This window comes from Panthera uncia, assembly GCF_023721935.1.
Source record: "Panthera uncia isolate 11264 chromosome A3 unlocalized genomic scaffold, Puncia_PCG_1.0 HiC_scaffold_11, whole genome shotgun sequence".
NCBI lineage: Eukaryota > Metazoa > Chordata > Mammalia > Carnivora > Felidae > Panthera > Panthera uncia.
Window position 1 is genome coordinate 49,460,115 of NW_026057578.1, and position 22,062 is coordinate 49,482,176.

At 40.1% G+C, this 22,062-nt stretch overlaps 1 protein-coding gene across 2 annotated transcripts; it reads right to left on the bottom strand.

The window, feature by feature from the left end:
* Window positions 1-1,772: 1,772 nt before the first annotated feature.
* On the bottom strand, window positions 1,773-21,802 carry NANP (N-acetylneuraminic acid phosphatase). 2 transcript variants are annotated; one of them, XM_049650122.1, is made up of 2 exons: window positions 21,622-21,802; window positions 1,773-8,216 (listed from the first exon to the last, which is right to left on the bottom strand). In XM_049650122.1, exons 1-2 carry the CDS (start codon window positions 21,766-21,768, stop codon window positions 7,560-7,562), a joined length of 804 nt encoding a protein of 267 aa, XP_049506079.1. In that variant the 5' UTR covers window positions 21,769-21,802; the 3' UTR covers window positions 1,773-7,559. The 2 variants fall into 2 exon arrangements, with proteins under 2 accessions (XP_049506079.1, XP_049506080.1); XM_049650123.1 differs by having other exon boundaries at window positions 21,697-21,801.
* Window positions 21,803-22,062: the final 260 nt, after the last annotated feature.

The window sequence follows — 22,062 nt, forward strand, 5'->3', positions numbered from 1 at the left end:
TCCACACGTACTTACCCACTCCATTACACACGTGCACACAAATCCACAAACACATATGCATAAGCCTCACCACCTTCTTTTCTACCATTTTGTTGACAATTTTCTCCATATTCACAGCCTGCTTTTGACTGCCCATCCTACCCGTCCAAATTTCATTTCTCACCATCCCTACTCAGATTCCTTTCTCTAGCCAAGCTAACCACTTTCCTTTTTTTGCAGACTGTGAACTCCTCCTGATTGCTGAAACCTCACTGCCTGGCACTAAGTAGGGGTCCCATAAATTTCTATTAAACTGAATTCTCTCTCTGCAAATGTTCTCTCCCTTCTTTACCCAGATCAGATATTTTATTTCCTTCAATACACAGCTTAAAATTCATGGCCACTGCACTGTAGCTCTCTTATCTGACATTCTTCTAGGAAGTGTTCATCAATTTTGTACCATACTCCTTATGTACCAGGATGTCAAAACTGAAGCTGTGAGCTAAGCAGAAGACATCAGATACCAAACTTAGTAAGAGGCACCATGGTCGAGTGTTCAAGGCAGTTAGTCCGGCACTTGCTTCCTGACTTTTGAGCTTCCCCACCCATTTCTCAGATATAAGAGTAGAGACAGTGGAACTGGAGGTGGAAGGGAATTTATGGAGTTTCTGTAGACAGAGATTCTGCAGCTTGAGTCTCATCCCCTTGGAGAGAGCTAGAGGAACTACCCCTTAACCTCAAACCTAGAGAGTGAGATGCAGTGGTAAAACTCAGAGAGGGTGACACACATTTCCTGAAGAAAGCATTTAAGTTGAAGGGGCTGTGGCAGGGGAGCCAGGGACAGTGGACTGCGGGTGTAATCTGCTTCTCACTGATGGTGGGGCAAGGACACAGGAGGGAGACTGACCTGGAACCATTTAGAGCCCTTCCCAGGAGTACTGCCTGTGAGAGGAAGGGGATGTCACTGGTGACAGTCAATGGTGGAGAGGTCTGTCAGAGAAGCAAGGCCAGAGGGGCAGCCTACTGGAGAAGGGGCCCAGAAGCAGCAGATGCAGAAGTCTAGCAGGGGCTCTGAAAAGCCCCATAGTTCCTGCAAGGTAGTCAGGTGTGAAAGCCTGTTGGCCCTGCAGGTTGTGGAGCCAAATTAGAGGACAGCAGCAGGCTCTGGCCAAGTGAGAACCTCCCTGTCCACCCTCCCACACCTCACCCCTGCTCATGAGGAGATGAGTGGAGAAGAAAACCATAGGGAGGCTCCAGTAAGCAAGCCCAGGCCTCGTGGGAGGGGAAGAGGCAGGCTGGGCAGTCCTGCACTTGAACAAAAGTTGAAGTGTGTACTATCCTATGGGGCTGGACCCTGTGCACATCTGAATCCAGATTGTATTTGTGACTTAAAGTGATCATAGGACAATTTCCAAGGAATAAACAGAAAAAGCTTGGAGTTTTCATCTACTCTTCATCCACTGGCAGCGAGAGAGCTTCCCCCACATGTCAATATTAAAGGAACAATAGGGGCGCCTGGGTGGCTCAGTCGGTTAAGCGGCCGACTTCGGCTCAGGTCATGATCTCGCACTCCGTGAGTTCAAGCCCCGCGTCGGGCTCTGTGCTGACAGCTCAGAGCCTGGAGCCTGTTTCAGATTCTGTGTCTCCCTCTCTCTGACCCTCCCCCGTTCATGCTCTGTCTCTCTCTGTCTCAAAAATAAATAAAAAACGTTGAAAAAAAAATTTAAAAAAAATAAAAAATAAATAAATAAATGTTAAAAAAAAATTAAAAAAAAAAATAAAGGAACAATAGGTGACAGAAAAAATTTTTATTACATCTCAATGTCATTGCTGGCACTGGTTACACGTGTGTCTCCTATTAAGTTTCTTAGTTTTTATATCTGTTGGTATTCCAAATGTCATCCTTGCATTGTCTTTAACCTGCCACAATGTCCTGCACTTTACTGGGGGCCATTAGTTAGTATGTGGGGGCAAGCATTAGATTTGGCAGCCCTAGAAAGAGTGGGACTGAGTGTGGCTAGGCTTTCACATGGCAGGGCCTTGAATAAGTCATCTCGCCAGCCTCAGTGTGGGGTGCACCCATTGTGCTTACATTGCCTCCATGTTGTTTACTGTTCTTTAAGAGAGGGCTCAACCCACCAAATTCCCACAAAATTTGCTCATTCCAAGGAGTTAAATGTAACAGCTGTTTTCAGGGGAGAACAGTCCCATTTATCAGTGGACACTCAGTGAAGCACTGTATGTGTAGTTTTCAGTGTATCTTACTGTTACTTATTAAATCTTCAACACAGATTTCAAGCTTTGGAGATATGTGAAAAGATTAAACATATGTTTCTCATTATTAGGAACTCAGCAAGTGGAATATAGGTGATATACACCAATAAACCATAATAAAATGTAACTTTTAGATCACTTATCATTGTACAATTTGGGGGTATTTAGTACATTCACAATCAAACCATCACTATCTAGTTCCAGAATTACTTTTGTCATTCCAAAAGGAGACTCTGTACCTAGTAAGCAGTCACTCTTCGTTCCCATTTCAGTAAAATCATGAACATAATTTCTTTAAACCATTTTATCATCTTATCCATAAAAGATCAGACTGACAATCTAGAAAAAAAAAATCTTCCAAGAAATCCAGTGGGAATAACTATATTGTCACATATGTAATATATTTGAAGACTAATTAAAAACATGGTTTTATTCTGGGGGCACCTGGGTGGCTCAGTCAATTAAGCGTCCAACTTCAGCTCAGGTCATGATCTTATGGTCTGGGAGTTGGAGCCCCTGCATCTGGCTCTGGGCTGACAGCTAAGAGCCTGGAGCCTGCTTCAGATTCTGTGTCTCTCTCTCTGACCCTCCCCTACTCTCACTCAAACACACACACACACACACACACACACACACTCTCAAAATAAATAAACGTTAAAAAATTTTAATAAAAAGTATGGTTTTATTCTGGCTAAGTTTTAGCCCTATTTCTAGGAGTAGGATAATTTCTTTTAATGTTTATTTTTGAGAGACAGAGCACAAGCAGGGGAGGGGCAGAGGGAGGAGGAGACGCAAAGCAAAGCAGGCTCCAGGCTCTGAGCATCCCTTCTCTCTTATTCATGAATACCCAGGACTTCCAGGAATATAAGGAAAGGCTTTAATGTGACAAATAGATCCAAAGAAACAGATTAGAGCAACTTGGAAGAAACAGTGGATTCTATGGATTCTTCAAAGACTTAACAATTTTCTGAGAGATAATACTCCGCTCAAAACAAAAACAGTTATTAAAAAGAAACATCTAGAAAACAAAGCAAAGCTCTTGGAAATTAAAAAATATGGTGACAGGGGAAAAAATCAATAGGACTGGAAGATAAAGTTGAAGAAACCTCCCCAAAAGTGGAACAAAATTACAGATGGAAAAATAGGAGAAAAGGTTAAACACAGCAGGTCAGTAGAGGAAATCCATCATCTGAACAGTAAGAGTTCCAGAAAAAGAAAGCAAGAAAACAGTGGAGAAGCAACATTCAATGAAGTAATTACATTAGTTCTCCAGGACTGAAGAACATTAAGATTTTGATCAGAAGAGCTCAGAGTGCTGAGCACATAGGGTGAAAACAGACCATCACCAAGATATATCATCACAGATCACTGGGGGAAAACAACAGTTCTAAGAGCTTCAAGAGAAAAGAAAACTGGTCACATAAATATGTCTTCTAGCAGCCATAGTAGAGCAATGCCTTTGAAATTCTGGATGAAAATGATATCCAACTGCATGCTATTAAACTTATCAATAATAGAAGATAATAAAGGCATTTTCAGATACTTACAATCTTAAGCATTTTACCTGTCACACAAATTAAACATGGGAACACACAAGACAAAACCAGGAAATCCAACATAAGAGACAAAGGGAATCACAAGGATGGCAATATGCAGTGGAGGGAAATTAGTCAGAGTGGAGCAGGGGCAAGGGCTCGCTCCATAGCTGTGCTGACCTTCCCCTCAAAGTGAATGAAGGCACAGTGAAAGTCAATGGAACCATCACTTTTATTGATGATTTTAACAAGAATGATAGTGGATGCCAGAGACCAGGAAAAGTGTATGTTCCTAACACAAATGATGTAAACAGAAGCTTTAGGACTCTCTTTTTCAATTAATATCTTAGCAAGAGCATTTTTTTCTAAAACTGAAAAGCAGAAATAAAAATCTTGCTTAACTGAAAGGAATTCTAGGGACTCCTGGGTGGCTCAGTTGGTTAAGTATCCGACTCTTGATTTCAGCTCAGGTCATGATCTCATGGTGGTTTGTGGGATGGAGCCCCTACGTTAGGCTCCACACTGGCAGTACAGAGCCTGCTTGGGATTCTCCCTCCCTCTCTCTGCCCATCCCCCACTCATGCAGATACACAGGAAGTCGCTTACAACAGTGGCCTATAGGAGTGGTGAGCCTCTGGGAAAGAAAGGAGACTTTGCCATTCACTGTTTTATTCTTTTGACTTGTGTATCCCAAATAGTAATTGTTCAAATATGAATATATTCCCTAAGTTAAAGAGATGGAGAGATGGAGTGAAAAAAACTGACCATGTATAGTAGCATGTAGTTTAATAAAACTTACCTCAGTTTTAAGTATATAAAACTATTTAATATATATTAATAAGTTCACTATAAATGTACTTAATGGATGGTGATGGAAACCGTTTCTTTTGTAGGCTACAAAGAAGTTTGAAAGTGCTAAACCAAATGTCTCTGTAACTATAAAAATCCTTTCCTACAATACTTACTGAGCAGCCACTGGGTCTTGGCTCCTACCAGATCTAAAATGTTTGTGCACCAGTGGGTTAGATGTGTATATGGAATCAGAAAACATCCATCTTTCTGTTAGTATCCAGGTGCAGTGTCCATTTGTGTCTACTCTTGGCCTTCCTATATAATTTAGTGCTTGGGAGAGACTCTAGACAATTGAGAATTTAGGGCTTTGTAGAACATACCACTTTGAAGAAACTGAAAAAAAAAAGATGACAGGACATTATTGTTACATCATTTTTTTAAATAAGGGATTTTTAAAAAAATTTTTATTTACTTTTGAGAGAGAAAGAGAGAGCGCGAGTGGGGAAGGGGCAGAGGGGGAGGGAGACACAACCTGAAGTGGGCTCCAGGCTCCTAGTTGTCAGCACACAGCCCAATGCAGGGCTTAAGCTTAGGGACCACAAGATCATGACCTGAGACGAAGTCACTTAACTGACTAAGCCACCCAGGTGCCCCTGTTACATTATTTTTTTTAATCAAGAGGAACATTATTCTAAAATAGAAACATTGTTAATAAAATCACAGGTCTACTCCAAGATTCCTTAATATCTTTTGTAATATTCCATTCAGAAGGCAGAAAACGACCAGGTCTTTCCCTAAGGAAGGGTGCAAATGGAATGCAATACTGCATTAGTGCACTGTACAGAAATCACAGGGAGGACAAGGAAATAATCTTTTAATTCCCCCTCTCCTCCATAACTTTTGCTGAAGAACTGCTCACTTGACATCCTAGAAACTATCTTGCTGAGTTCTGTCACTATAATCTAGAAGCAATGAATCTTCTCCAGTTAGCATAATGAATGTGACACTGCCTACATCCATCCTGTGGGATAGCTAAAAGGACAAACCCTCGGCATCACACATCAATCTATTAGAGAAATCATGCATATAGTTATTTTTGTCAAGATCTTCCAATTTAATATTTTTTAAATAGCTAAAATATAATCAAGGTCACATGGAACTATACACAAACATACCCTGTTCACTATTGTTCAGCTTCATAGCAACAACACCATGGGATAGTCAAGGGCACAATCACAGTTTTAAAAATTAAGAGTGAGAAGTAAACACAACAGGACATTTGCACAATGGCAGAGAATCCTGTTCTTGGCAGTAGACAGAAAATGATTGGCTAAAGAAATAGTTACAGATAGGCATAAGCTAGAGTCTAAGTATCATAATCACAGGATATTTAAATGAGGATATGTATAACTATAGTTGTATGTATAGTTATACATATCCTAAAAGTCTAATATTTTACGTTAGTAGCTTCTTATATAAAGGTTAAAACAAAAACCTACGAAAAACCAAACTAAGTCATTCTTTCTTTTTTCCTTAATTAACCATTTTACTCCAAGTTTGACTGAAGTCATGAGACAGTCTAGCTTAATGGCCTAGAAAAAGTTTTCTAGTTGCAAGATGCCTTAATCCTTAATTAATAAGCCCAAAGTGAACAATGAATTCGATATAAAAATTGTGAAACAAGGATATATTTCCTAGAATTTGAAAAACTGGAGACTTAAGGCAGATGGTTAACACCCAGAGCCCCTTAAGTTATATTAAAATGACACCTTGGAAATATCTTATAGCAAAACATAATTTTCTCTTAGATTTCATCATATGGGTGAAACTGTTCAGGCCAGTAAAGAATTCATGGGAGAGCTGTGTGGTTAGGCTGCACCAAGGCAATCCCCCTCTGAAGTATCCACAGAAGGAAAATGACTTGGTACCCTGTGGTTTGTACTTATCCTCAGCAAGACAGCCTAGTCCCCTTAACCCACTGTGTACCTGGGAAAAGATTGTAAAAATACTTCTGTAAGAGGTAAAGACAATAAGAACCTATAAGTACACTCTGCAAAGATGTGAAAATGTCAGAGAAGGAGCACCACATGCTGATTTTAACAGCTTTTTTACTGGAGGAATCCGTTGTGTATACACCATAGGAAAATTGTACCCCCCCCCACCCCCAGAAAAAGGTCATGCAGAAAAATTAGATTCATAAAAGAATGTATGTAATTCAAAGTAGGCAAAAATATGGCATATGTTTAAAAAAAATATGCAAAGTAATTTCACTACGGAATACCTTAGTTTGGCATGTGACTTAGTACTATTTACTATTAACCAGATCTGATTATTCTAATAAATCTCTAATATATCTTTTCTGGAATATCTATTTTTAAAATATATCTTTTTAAAAAATTTTTATTTTTAATTAATGTTTATTTTTGAGAGAGAGACAGAACACAAGTCGGGGAGGGGCAGAGAGAGAGGGAGACAGAATCCGAAGCAGGCTCCAGGCTCTGAGCTGTCAGCTAATAACCTGACGTGGGGCTTGAACCCACAAACCATGAGATCATGACCTGGGCCGAAATCAGACACTTAACCGACTGAGCCATCCAGGCGCCCCTAAAATATATCTATTTTTAAGACAGAACATAAAACTTGTATTTGTGAATCCAGTATAAGCTATCTTGCCTGGTATCTTCATGGATCCAAGATATTAAAAGATTAATAAAATAATTCTTTAAAAACCTCAAGTTACAGATTTAACAAATAATATATTTCCTCAAGTTTTCTGGATTATCCTACTAAAAATAACTTGTATTAATTAATGTACTCTGGATTTCCAGATATAAATACCAGTCAATGGTTGGCTGGTCACTGAATCATAAGTAAAATTATTCTTAGAACTGGGTCATAATATATGGAATGCCTTAACTTTTCTTAGTTCAAACCCTGTAATTTTACCCTAAAATACATAATCATGTCCTTTTATGTGCTTTAAGCTGACATATTGACTGTACAGTCTATACTTTGTAAGACAGCAGGTAACTCTAGCACGGAAGAAATTATATAATGTGGCATGGGGGATGACTTCAGTGGCATTATTCCATTTTTATTTATCCAGACTGTTGCTTTTAGCCCTGCATTAAGACCTCCTTGTATATCAGTTTCTAGTGTGTCACCAACAATCACACAGTCCCCAGGCTGTACTCCAAGGAGACTACAGCAGTAATAAAATATGGAAGGTGATGGTTTCTCTTCTTTCTGCTCTCCACCTACAACGATAGCATCAAAATAGGACTGGCAGGCACAAGCCTCGATCTTCTCCCTTTGGGTCTGGCAGTCTCCATTTGTTAGTAAAAGTAGGTGGACCTCCTTTCGAAGTTCAGTGAGCATGGCTTTGACATCTTCTGCTAGTATCATATGCTGTAAACGTGTAGATTTCCACAGGAAATAACATTCTTCAGCCAATATCCTATTGGCTGCACCACCCTTCGTTTCCTGGATTGCTTCTTCCCAATGTAAAGTCCTGAGATCATTAATGCAAGTACTGGAAGGATGAAAACATTCCTTGCTGAGTTTAACTTGCACTTTGTCACAGATGGTTTTAGCCTCTTCTTTGTAATGGTATTTTGATTGTAAGAGCTTTATCACCTAAATAAAAGAAAATAGGTCTATTAACACACTTCAGGTCTTTAATAGTCATGCCCTGAGGAGCCACACTCCTATAATCTCAGAGCAGAGATTCTAACTCCATATGTCTGCCTTAAGGCAGCTCTATTAGCACACCATTTGTAGTGGGAATATAAAAATATAGAGAATACCAGAGTGAAGATCTCCCAACCTCTCTCTACAGAACTCATTCATATATTTAACCAATTTCTATTCTAAGTGTCTTCATAGATAGCTCATAACAACCCTTCATTTGGCAGTCCACCATCTTTTATTCTGGTTATGAAGAAATAGAAAGAAAACTTATATTTATATTCAGTAAAAACATTTTAAATTCCTCAAAACCATTATTTAGACTCTTCCAAAAATAATGCTGGTTCATCCAACCTTTTCTTATCTATGTCCATTTTATGTTGTGAAGGCCTAAAGTGACCACCATATAAAATGGAACCTAATTCTGTTCTTTTAGAAACATATATTCAGTTCTAATGTAATCAAGCATGTTCTGTGATTTCAGCCATTTAATGACCCAGTGCTTTGTCCAAACCTAGCTCTCCAGATAAAAATCTTCAACAAGTTCTGAGTCACACTCTGTTACACTGGTTCTGAATCCCCCATTAGAATTACATGCTCTCTCTCATGTTCCACATCTTTTTATCTTAGCTTTTATTGCATTAGATTCTTTTCTATTTGGCCTGTCTTCTAACATTTACTAAGACCCAATGCTCACATACATCATTTCTAACCTTTTCCACAACTCTGCAAGCGTTTTTGAAATGAAGAAATGGAAGTTCAGAACTGTTAAGTAACTTGCCCAAGTTGGGATTTAAATCCACACTTGCCTACTTCCAAAGCACACATGCTTGCCTTTACACTATTGTATTAGGCAGTAGAGACTGGATCTGTTGTCCTTATGACATGATCTGGTGGGGAAAATAAGCAGGTATGTAACCACCATAAATGCTGGCTTGAGTGCCATGACAGTCTTGTAAATAACAATGGAAATAAAATTCAAGAAGCAAGTCATTCCACAGGGTTATTGGATAAGGCTTGGCAGAGAAGATAACATTTAAACCAAGGTGTTAACAAGCCAATAATATGGGCATGGGAGGATAAAATCATTCTAGACAGAAAGAAGAGCATGAACAAAGATACAGAGCTTAGAATTTTGAGAACTGGGAAAGGTGAGAAGCAGAGTTCAAGATGAAATTCAAGGCGTGTGAGGGAGAATAGTAAGATATGGGGCTGGAGAGGCTATTTGCAACTGGTTTGTGAAAGGCCTTCAATCTCAGGCTGGGGCAGAGGCTACCCAAATCCCCTTGGTATGCACTATTCCCATAATGCCTATACCTTCATACTGTGATTAGGTAGACTTCTCTGTTTAAGAGCTTTATTTGACCACAGGAGCACCCATGCACATAGGCTAGGGTGGAAGTGTTACCCTGGGAAAAGGCCTCAACCAATGAGGGGCAGAAAATGGTAGATAAATATCTCCACTTTCTTGTCCCTTGGAAAGGACAATTGAAGCATGTTCTCTTCATGCTGTGTCCCAGAGTTCCCTAGCTGTTTACACCAGTAACCTGCTCATTTAAACTTTCCTTCTTTGTATGATTCCACCACTCTCCTAGAGTACTTCCAAGGATCACCTCCCAAATGGATTACGTGCATCTGAAGTCCCTGTCTTAGGGACATCTGGGGAAAGAGGACAACGCGAAGACATTTTTGGATCTTTGAATGATGAGTGCAAGACACAAAACTGGGAACAAAAGTTATCTGTTGTTGGACCAAAGTGGTCAAACAAGTTTAAATGTGTTGCCCTAAACTATATAGGGAACAAGTAGTATGCTACTCACAAGACTGAATTCACAATTCACCTACTGAAAAGGGGAAAGAGATTAATAAACACATCCTTCTTCCTTCAGAGTATAAGAGTCACATCAAAAGTAAAGGAAATAGTGCAAGGGGCAAGATGGCGGAATAGCATGGAAGTTTTTTTTGCGTCTCTCATCCCTAAAATACAACCATATCAAAACTAAACCATCCTGCACACCTAGAAAACTGATCTGAGGATTAACACAACAATTTTCACAACCTGAACCACAGAACTCAGCAGGCACGTTGCACGGAGAGGTGAACTGGGGGAGAGAGAAGCTGCGGAGGGCAGGGAGCTGTTTTGCTTGTGGAGAGAGGATGGAGATGGGAGAAGAGCAACCCCTCCCTGCCTGAAAGCAGCTACAGAGAAAAGAAAGAGTTAGCAAGGGACTTAACAAAAAAAGGGAGAAAGGAGAAAGGAGAGGGTTTAAATTCCATTAAGACTCTATAAACAGGGGGAGCACAGAGCCTGAAACTCCACAGCTAGATACCAGGTGGTGCTCTGGTGAGAAGGGCAAATCACCAGGGGTAGAAAGTGAGGTCCTTGGCCCACATGGGGAGAGGTGGTTCCCCTGCTGGGAGGACATTTGGTAGAGGTAGTGTGGCCACCCCACAGGCAAAGGTCCCAGCGGATCCTGAAGAACAACCACATTTGCTGGTGCTGGAACAAGGACATTAAGTGGGAACCTGGGTGCCAGATGTGTGTTGTGATTTACCATAATCCCTGAAACACTGCTGCTACATGATTGTGAAAATTTTCTGGGGTGGGTTGGCACCCAACCACAGTCTTTGGGCAAAGGCAGGAGCAAGGTTCTGCAAATATTACTGGGGGCAGGTGGGCACCAGGCCATTGCTCGGTAAGACCCGCCTCCAGAGGGTCATAACAGGTCAAAGCCACAGTCCCTCAGAAGTGAGATGCAAAACACAGCCGCATCTAAGATAAAACTCAGGAGGGAGATGCTGGCCTGGCAACCTGACAGTTTGGTCACAGACAGTGTAAAAGTGGGAATGGATGGACTGGAGACAAAGGACAGGTGCCCGATTGCTGATCGGGGAGAACAGAGTTCTGATACTAGAGACTAGGGAGCTGGGTGATACCATTTTATCCCTCCTGCGCAGGTGCATACACACCTACATGTGCCACAACAATCAACCCCAGTAAGCTAAGAAGCGCCATCTAGTGGAGAATGGAGACATTACACTAAGCCCCACCCAACTAGGCCAACCTTGCTCTTCAAGAACACCACAAATCTCTCTGCCTGCTTACTTTACAGACTATAAAGTGCTTCATAGTCGAACTTCTAGCGGAAATCAATGTAATTTCAATCGTATTTCGGTCTGTTCACTGGTCCATCTATTCAATTATTTTTTTCTTTTCTTATTGTTCAATACAGAAAGAGAAAACATTTATTCTCATTTTCAATTTCTGTTAAAAATACCTCTTTAAATTTTTTCTAATTTTTTTTACTTTTTGAAAATTTTCAAATTCTATTTTACTTCCATCATTTCATTTTATTCTATTTTATTGTATTCATTTTTAAAGTTTTCAAACATTTTCCTTTTTTTTCCTTTTATTATCTTTCCCTTTTTTTCTTTAATCTGTCAAGCTCCTTTCAATAACCAAAAAAAAACCAAACCTAGACTCTAGCATCATATATTTGATTTTGTGTGTGTGTGTGTGTTGGTTTTAATTTTTTAATTTCAATTTTTTTTTACCTTATTAATTCCTTTTCTTCCTTCAAAATGATGAAACAAAGGAATTCATCCAAAAAAAAAAAAAAAAAAAGAACAGGAAGAAATGACAGCCACGGACTTCATCAACAATGATACAAGCAAGATGTCTGAACCAAAATTTAGAATCACGGTAATAAAACTTGCTGGGGTTGAAAATAGATTAGAATCCCTTTCTGCAGAGATAAAAGAAGTAAAAGCTAGTCAGGATGAAATAAACAATGCTATAATTGAGCTGCAATCTCGAATGTATGCCATGGCAGCCAAGGTTGGATGAGGCAGAGCAGCGAATCAGTGATATAGAGGACAAATTTATGGAGAATAATGAAGAAGAAAAAAGAGGGAGATTAAGCAAAAGAGCATGATTTAAGAATTAGAAAAATCAATGACTCATTAAAAAGGAACAACATCAGAATCATAGGGGTCCCAGAAGATGAAGAAAGAGAAAAAGGGGCAGAAGGGTTATGTGAGCAAATCATAGCTGAAAACATTCCTAATCTGGGGAAAGACACAGACATCAAAATCCAGGAAGCACAGAGGACTCCCATTAGATTCAACAAAAACTGATCATCAACAAGGCATATCATAGTCAACTTCACAAAATACTCAGGTAAGGAAAGAATCATTAAAGCAGCAAGGGATAAAAGTCCTTAACCTACAAGGGAAGACATCAGGTTTGCAGCAGATCTATCCACAGAAACTTAGCAGGCCAGAATGGAGTGGCAGGATATATTCAATGTGCTGAATCAGAAAAATATGCAGCCAAGGATTCTTTATCAAGCAAGCCTGTCATTCAAAATAGAAGGCGAGAAAAAAGTTTCCCAAACAAAAATTAAAGGAGTTTGTGGCCACTAAACCAGCCCTGCAGGAAATTTTAAGGAGGATTCTCTGAGGGAAGAAACATCTCCCTCCCTCCCCCCCTCTCTCTCTCTGTGTGTCTGTGTGTGTATACACATCAAAAGCAACAAAGAATCGAAAGGACCAGAGAACACCACCAGAAACTCCAACTCTACAAGCATCATAATGGCAATAAATTCATATCTTTCAGTATCCACTCTAAATGTCAATGGACTCAATGTTCCAGTCAAAAGACATAGGGTAACAGAATGGATAAGAAAACAAGATCCATCTATATGCTGTTTACAAGAGACCCACTTTAGACCTAAAGACACCTTCAGATTGAAAATAAGGGGATAGAGAACAATCTATCATGCTAATGGTTGACAAAAGAAAGCCAGAATAGCCATACTTACATCAGACAATCTAGACTTTAAAATAAAGACTATATCAAGAGATGCAGAAGGGCATTATATCAAAATCAAGGGGTCTATCCACCAAGAAGACCTAACAATTGTAAACATTTATGTGCCAAATGTGGAAACACTCAAATATATACATCAATAAATCACAAACATAAAGAAACTCATCGCTAGTAATACCATAGTAGTAGGAGATTTTAACACCCCACTCACAGCAATGATCATTTGATCATCTAATCAAAAAATCAACAAGGAGGGGCGCCTGGGTGGCTCAGTCGGTTGGGCGTCTGACTTTGGCTCAGGTCATGATCTTGCGGTCCGTGAGTTCGAGCCTCGCATCAGGCTCTGTGCTGACAGCTCAGAGCCTGGAGCCTGTTTCAGATTCTGTGTCTCCCTCTCTCTCTGACCCTCCCCCATTCATGCTCTGTCTCTCTCTGTCTCAAAAATAAATAAACGTTAAAAAAATTAAAAAAAATCAACAAGGAAACAATGGCTTTGAATGACACACTGGAGCAGATGGACTTAACAGATATATTCAGAACATTTCATCCTAAAGCAGCAGAATATACATTCTTCTCCAGTGCACATGGAATGTTCTCCCAAATAGACCACATACTGGGACACAAATCAGCCCTCAGCAAGTGCAAAAAGATCGAGATCATACCGTGCATATTTTCAGACCACAATACTATGAAACTCAAAATCAACTACAAGAAAAAATGTGGAAAGGTAACCAATACTTGGAGACAAAAGAACATCTTACTGAAGAATGAATGGGCTAACCAAGTTAAAGAGGAAATTAAAAAGTACACGGAAGCCAATTAAAATGATAACACCAGAGCCCCAAACCTCTGGGATGCAGCAAAAGCGGTCATAAGAGGGAAATATATAGCAATTCAGGCCTTCCTAGGAAGGAAGAAAGGTCTCAGATACACACCTAACCTTACACCTTAAAGAGCTGGAAAAAGAACAGCAAATAAAACCCCAAACCCGCAGAAGACAGGAAATAATAAAGATTAGAACAGAAATTAATGCTATCAAACCCAAAATGAAAGAGTAGAACAGATCAATGAAACCAGAAGCTGGTTCTTTGAAAGATTTAACAAAATTGATAAACCCCTAGCCAGTTTGTTTCAAAAAGAAAAAGGAAAGGACCCAAATAAATAAAACCAAGAATGAAAGAGGTGAGATCACAATCAACACAGCAGAAATACAAACAATAATAAGAGAATATTATGAGCAATTATACGCCAATAAAATGGGCAATCTGGAAGAAATGGATAAATTCCTAGAAACATATAAACTACTAAAACTGAAACAGGAACAGAAAATTTGAACAGACCCATAACCAGTAAAGAAATAGAACTAGTAAACAAAAGTCTCCCCCAAAACAAGAGTCCGGGGCCAGACGGCTTTCCACGGGAATTTTACCAAACATTTAAGGAAGAGTTAACACCTATTCTCTTGAAGGTGTTCCAAAAAATAGAAGTGGAAGGAAAACTTCTAAACTCTTTCTATGAAGCCAGCATTACCTTGATTCCAAAACCAGACAGAGACCCTATTAAAAAGGAGAACTGTAGACCAATTGCCCTGATGAACATGGATGCAAAAATACTCAACAAGATACTTGTCAACCAGATCCAATACATTAAAAAAATTATTCACCACGACCAAGTGGGATTTATACTTGGGATGCAGGGCTGGTTCAATACCCACAAAACAACCAATGTGATACATCACATGAATAAAAGAAAATACAAGAACCACATGATCCTCTCAATAGATGCAGAGAAAGCATTTGACAAAATACAGCATCCTTTCTTAATACAAACCATCAAGAAAGTAGGGATAGAAGGATCATACCTCGAGATCATAAAAGCCATGTATGATAGACCCACCACTAATATCCTCCTCAATGGGGAAAAAATGAGAGCTTTCCCCTTAAGATCAGGAACAAGACACGGATGTCCACTCTCATCACTGTTACTCAACATAGCTTCATCAATCAGACAACACAAAGAAGCAAAATGCATCCAAATCAGCCAGGAGGAGGTCAAACTTTCACTCTTCGCAGATGACATGATACTCTACATGGAAAACCCAAAAGCTTCCACCAAAAAACTGCTAGAACTTATCCATGAATTCACCAAAGGGGCAGGATATAAAATCAATGCACAGAAATTGGTTGCATTCCTATACACCAATAAAGAAGCAACAGAAAGAGAATCAAGGAGTTGATCTCATTACAATTGCAACAAAACCCATAAAATACCTACAAATAAATCTAACTAAAGAGGTGAAAAATCTATACAGTGAAAACTTATGAAAGAAATAGAACACACAAAAAAATGGAGAAACATCCCATGCTCCTGGATAGGAAGAACAAATATTGTTAAAAAGTCTGTACTACCCAAAGCAATCTACATATTCACTGCAATCCCTATCAAAATAACACCAGCATTCTTCACAGAGCTAGAACAAACAATCCTAAAATTTGTATGCAATCAGAAAAGACCCTGAATAGCCAAAGCAATCTTGGAAAAGAAAACCAAAGCTGGAGGTTTCACAATCTTGGAATTCAAGCTGTATTACAAAGTTGTAATCATCAAGACAGCATGGTACTGGCACAAAAACAGACACTCAGATCAATGGAACAGAATAGAAAATCCAGAGATGGACCCACAAATATATGGCCAACTAATAATTGACAAAGTAGGAAAGAATATCCAATGGAATAAAGACAGTGTCTTCAGCAAGTGGTGCTGGGAAAACTGGACAGTCACATGGAGAAAAATGAACCTGGACCACTTTCTTACGTCATACACAAAAATAAACTCAAAATGGATGAAAGACCTCAATGTAAGACAGGAAGGCATTAAAATCCTCGAAGAGAAAGCAGGCAAAAACCTCTTTGACTTCAGCTGGAGCAACTTCTTATTTAACAAGTCTCCAGAGGCAAGGGAAACAAAAGCAAAAATGAATTCTTGGGACTTCATCAAAATAAAAAGCTTCTGCACAGTGGAGGAAACAATCAACTAAAAGGCAAGTGACGGAATGGGAGAAGATATTTGCAAACAACATAGCAGATAAAGGGTAGTATCCAAAATCTATAAAGAACTTATCAAACTCAACACCCCAAAAATAAATAATCCAGGGGCGCCTGGGTGGCTCAGTCGGTAAAGCGTCCGACTTCAGCTCAGGTCATGATTTCACGGCTTGTGAGTTCGAGCCCCATGTCAGGCTCTGTGCTGACAGCTCAAAGCCTGGAGCCCGCTTCTGATTCTGTGTCCCTCTTTCGCTCTCCCCCCCCCCCCCCCCAATTGTGCTCGCTCTCTCTCTCTCTCTTTCTCTCTCAAGAATACATAAAACATTAAAAAAATTAAAAAAAAATAAGCCAGTGAAGAAGTGGGCAAAAGACATGAATAGACACTTCTCCAAAGAAGACATCCAGATGGCCAACAGACACCTGAAAAAATGCTCAACATCACTCATCATCAGGGAAATACTAATCAAAACCACAATGAAATACCACCTCACACCTAGTCAGAATGGCTAACATTCACAACTCAGGCAACAACAGATGTTGGTGAGGATGCAGAGAAAAAAGGATCTCTTTTGCACTGCTGGTGGGAATGCAAACTGGTGCAGCCACTCTGGAAAACAATATGGAGGTTCCTCAAAAAATTAAAAATAGAACTACCCTACAACCCAGCAATTGCACTACTAGGTATTTATCCCAGGGAGGGGCACATGCATCCCAATGTTTACAGCAGCACTACACAATAGCCAAAGTATGGAAAGAGCCCAAATGTCCATTGAATGATGAATGGATAATGAAGAAATGGTACATATATACAATGCAGTATTACTCAGCAATCAAAAATAATGAAATCTTATCATCTGCAACTACGTGGATGGAAGTAAAGGGTATTATGCTATGTGAAATTAGTCAGAGAAAGACAAATAGCACGTGACTTTACTCATATGAGGACTTTAAGATACAAAACAGATGAACACAAGGTAAGGGAAGCAAAAATAATACAAAAATAGGGAGGGGAACAAAACAGAAGAGACTCTTAAATATACAGAACAAATAGAGGGTTGCTGGAGGGGTTGAAGGAGGGGAGACGGGCTAAATGGGAAAGGGGCATTAAGGAATCTATTCCTGAAATCATTGTTGCAGTATATGCTAACTAACTTGGATGTAAATTAAAAAAAAATAAAAATTAAAAAAAAAGTAAAGGAAATATTGTTCAGGCTATTTTTGCTCATCAAAAAATGCAAGAGTTAAGAAAAGTCTTAGTCCAAGAAAAATATACCAATCCTAAGAATTTTAGATGAAGGCAAAGTTTAATTTCAATGAACAAACCAAGCTTCTTCAGCTTTCACACTAATGTCACCATCTTTTCTAACAATGTCAGTTGAATTACTCTTGAGCTATGATGGAAGGCCACTAAGTTTTAGCAACCCTATTGCTACACAATAAAAGAACACAGGCCCCTAGAAGTCCACAGTTATTGAGCTTAAATAGGAGCTAGCTCATAGTTAGCAAACTGAAAGCTCCCCATAAACATCCCATTTCCTGTTACTGCAATTGCCAATTCATTTCTTATGTTCTCAGGGCTCTTAAAAAGCAGAATTAGCTTACCTTAAAGTGGAGTCTTCTAAAGATATAGAATACCACTTTCAAGTTTTGCAATTTCTTCCAAGTATATCCTCTGAATTAACTTTTCCATTTTTTTTTTTTTTCACACAGCAAGTAATTACAGATTCATTTGGTATCACAAGTAGCATTTTAACATTAACACATTAGGGGAAAAGTTTATCAGTCATTTATACATTAATATTAATTAAAACAGAAATAACACCTATTGAATCACTAGATTTTATACCTGAAACTAATGTTAACATTGTGTCAACTATATTTCAATAAAAACAAAAACACCTAAGTTGAATTAGTACACGCTATTACTAGTGCACACAATCTTCATGCCCCAACTGAGAAAATGAGAGTTTTGATTGAATTGGGGGTGGAGTAAAACGATCTCTAACTTGGAGGTGTGATGACATTTTATGCAAGGGGTAAGGCTAGCCTGAAAAGGATTCTGCGCACAGTTAAGCCCACTAAGTACTTAGGGGCATGAAGAAAGGAGCCCTAAGACAGTAAAGGGGGAGGGGGATCAATTTGATGTCATAAGATAAACTCAAACTTCTAGTTCAAAACTCTATTTAAGACTCATGTTAACCAATACAAAAAGAAGACTGTATCCTACTCCTGCTTTCTGGACCCAGAATTAAAGTTAGTATCATCACTACTAGCTTTTAGCTGATTGTGATTGCGATTTAAACACTTTCTGAGGGATAGAGTGGGAACTATATAACACTTTACAATACTATGATAGTATGTGAAGTGGCTGAATTCCAAATAAAACTGAGTTAAGAATATATGCTCACAAGGGCACCTGAGTGGCTCAGTCGGTTGAGCCTCTGACTCTGGATTTCGGCTCAGGTTATGATCTCATAGTTCATGGGTTCGAGACCCATGCAGGGCTCCACACTGGCAGCGTGGAGCCTGCTTGGGATTCTCTCTTTCTCTCTCTGCCCCTCCCCAGCTCTCTCTCTCTCTTTCAAAGTAAACAAAAACAATTTTTAATAAAAAAATAAAAAATACATGCTCACAAAATAGGACTGCCTGCATAGAGTCTACCAATTCAAGCAGCTCTTGTGCTATTTTAGCTCAAGTCTTTCCTCAAACATCATTTATTCTATGTGACCTATCTGACCAACCTATTTAAAATTACAATTCATTCTCCCCTCCACTTTTCTGAACATACTTATAAATAAATATACATCTAATGTATTATGTTCACAGTCATCCCCACTAGAGAGTAAACTCACAAATGCAGAAATCTTTTCTGCTCTGTTCACTGAGAAACTGCAATTTCCTGTGGACAGCTTCCTCTTGGGTAGTGACACTGACAGGCCTGAAGAGGGTGGAAAGAAACAACTTTCCCAGAAAGGGAAATGGCTCCTTCTCCCCAAGCCCAAGGCAATGGCTAAGACCTTTCCTCCCCTTCTCCTTTCAATAGACTATTTATGAAAGCTGACATATTACTTCTGAACAGGCCAACATTTATGGATGATGTTGTATTCTTATGTGATAAAGCATTCCTTTTATAGTCAAAAGCACACACAAACTCTGCTCATTTGCTAGAATGTTTATAAAGGAGGTGGCAACTGAACCAAGTCTGGAAACCTGGATTTTTATTTATCTATCCATCCATCCATCCACCCATCCATCCATCATTTATTCAATATTTACCATGCATCAAATGAATGACTACAACAGTTTGTTCCCTCTTAAGAAGCTATTAAGTTGTAGGCATCTGAGTTACAAAACTTGTTAATATCCTTTGATAAGTATATCTTGAACAAAATACAGTGCTGGTATAAGGGAGGGTATAAAGACTAGGGAGAAATAGAATTTGACTTTTGTTCAGAATTTCACTGTGGCAGGAATGTGAAGGATGAACTGGACATAGTGAACTTGGAGACACCACCACAGCAATAGTCCAGGTGACAGGGTAGATGGTATAATTCATCAAGTGAACATTTGGATGACATGTACTTTCCAGGTTTAAATTAAACCTGGTAAAGATACTGAGGACTAATATCATTATTCAAATTTTAAAATAAGAATTTAAGATTTAGAGTGGTTACATAACTTGTTCAGGCACTTTCAGCTAGGTACTGGGAGAGCTGTGATTGAAACTCAAATGTCTAATTTTATTATTTATTTATTTTAAACATAATTTATTGTCAAGTTAGCTAACATACAGTATATATGGTATGACCTTGGCTTCAGGAGTAGATTCCCATGATCATCACTTACATACAATACCCAGTGTTCATCCCAAGTGCCCTCTTCAATGACCATCACCCATTTTCCCCTCCCCCCATCAACCATCAGTTTGTTCTCTGTGTTTAAGAGTCTCTTATGGTTTTCCTCCCTCTCTGTTTGAAACTATTTTTTCCCCTTTCCTTCCTCCTTTGTCTTCTGTTAAGTTTCTCAAATTCCACATATGAGTGAAAACATATATGTGTCTTTCTCTGACTGACTTATTTCACTTACCAAATGCCTGATTTCAAAGCATGAACTCTTGGCCTATAGCATTATTTGGCCTAAACCAAGAATTTAGTTGCAATATCCTGGGCCTGACCTGCCAAGAACGCAAAATATGCCCCTGAGGTCAAGGTAAAGGGTATAAAGATAAAAAGGATAGTCAATAGTGTGGAATGCCTCAGTAAAGTCATTAAGACAGACTTAAAATGTCCATTGATTCTGGCAATTTGGGAGGTGCCTAATGACCTGGCAAGTCTATTTCATTAGCAAGACAGAAACTGTATGTCAAGAGATTTAGTAATAAATAAAATGTGGAGATAATGTATATAGATTTCTTTTGAAAAACATGGCCGTCAACTGAGATAGGTAACATCTAGTGAAGAGAGAAGGATTCAAGGGAGGCATTCTTTTTAATTTTTTTAAGTGTGGGACAGACCTGAATATTCAGGAGTGGAATGCACCAACAAAGAGGATGAAGATCCAGGGAGTTAAAACCTAACTAATGAAGACTAAAGAGGTTGGAACACTCAGGGTTGGAAGGATTAGCTTTTGAAAGTGGGTTTTTCACATCTGATCACTCTTGGTTTTCTCCTTAGAGCTGAAGGCATTAGAAAGAAAAGGGGGATTAGAGGGCTTGAAAAGCATGGGAAAGGTCTGACACAACATTTGTGGGTATGGAAAGGAGAGGATGCTGCTGAGCAATGCCTCATGAAAGGAATGCTCTGTGAAGCACGGAGTTTGGGTGTCACCTCAGATATCTAAGGGTCACACCCACAGCAGGGAGACTGGAGGTGAATTCCTGCTGAGAAAATTCTCTGGAGTCAATTAAGTCCAGACTCGCCACTGACAGTTGCGTAACTTCTTGGGTTTCCTCAAAGATCCATCGAAGACCACTCAGTGCGGGTACGACTCTCCCGGAGGTCAACCGCGGAGAGGATGGCACCTAGCTGGTCTGAACCTGCCCTGGCAAGAAGCCAGAAGCCAGGTGTCTCCAAGTGTGGTATGAACGTCCATGTTTGTGGGCGACTCTGCCACCGTGGCAGTTTTAATGACATCCTTCCATGTCCCACAGCACTGGAAACAATTTCAAGAACCCAGCGTCCCAGAACCTGGGCGTAGCCAGGCAGGTAACCCAAGGGGCTGGGAGTGAGGGAAGGCAGCAGCACCAGCCAGCACCCCCTGCCCACTCGTCTTTCTTTCCCGATCCTTCCGACATGGGGCCAGGAGCCTCAAAGGACGAGAAGCCAGTGCCTCCGGGATGACCTGGCCCCGGTGCGGTTTCGGCGGAGATGGCACTGGAAAGATCAGGGGTGGGAAGACACCAAGGGGACAGGAAAGCGCGTGACACAGGGTGGGCGCACTGACCCTGCCCGGAGGAGGGCCGCGGGAGTCGGGACGTTACCTCCAACATGGCTTTTCTACTCGCCCCGGCCGTGTCGATGAGCGTGTTGTCCAGATCAAAGAAAACGGCCCGTACCTGGTTCAAGACCATTCCGCCAACCGCGCGCGTACCGTTCCAACTCCGCCTCTGCCACCGCCACCCGCGCATGCGTGAAGAGGGACTGCGGGCATGGAAGACGTGGGCGGAGCCGTGAGGTCACCTGACTATTCCTTGCAGCCGGCGGGACTCCCGCGATATGTCTCAATAGTGGAGTGTCTGAGACAGCGAGATACCGCGAGAGTCCGGAATCGCGGTCTGTTGGTAGCGACCGAAGTGTGCCACTGTCAGCGGGCGGGTAGTATCTGAACAGCTTCAGAGGGTGGAAGATTAGTGGCGCAGTTTCCTTCGTAGCCTCTTTCTGCTTATCTCTGTTTTCATGTTGCCCTCCTGGTGTGAGGAGAA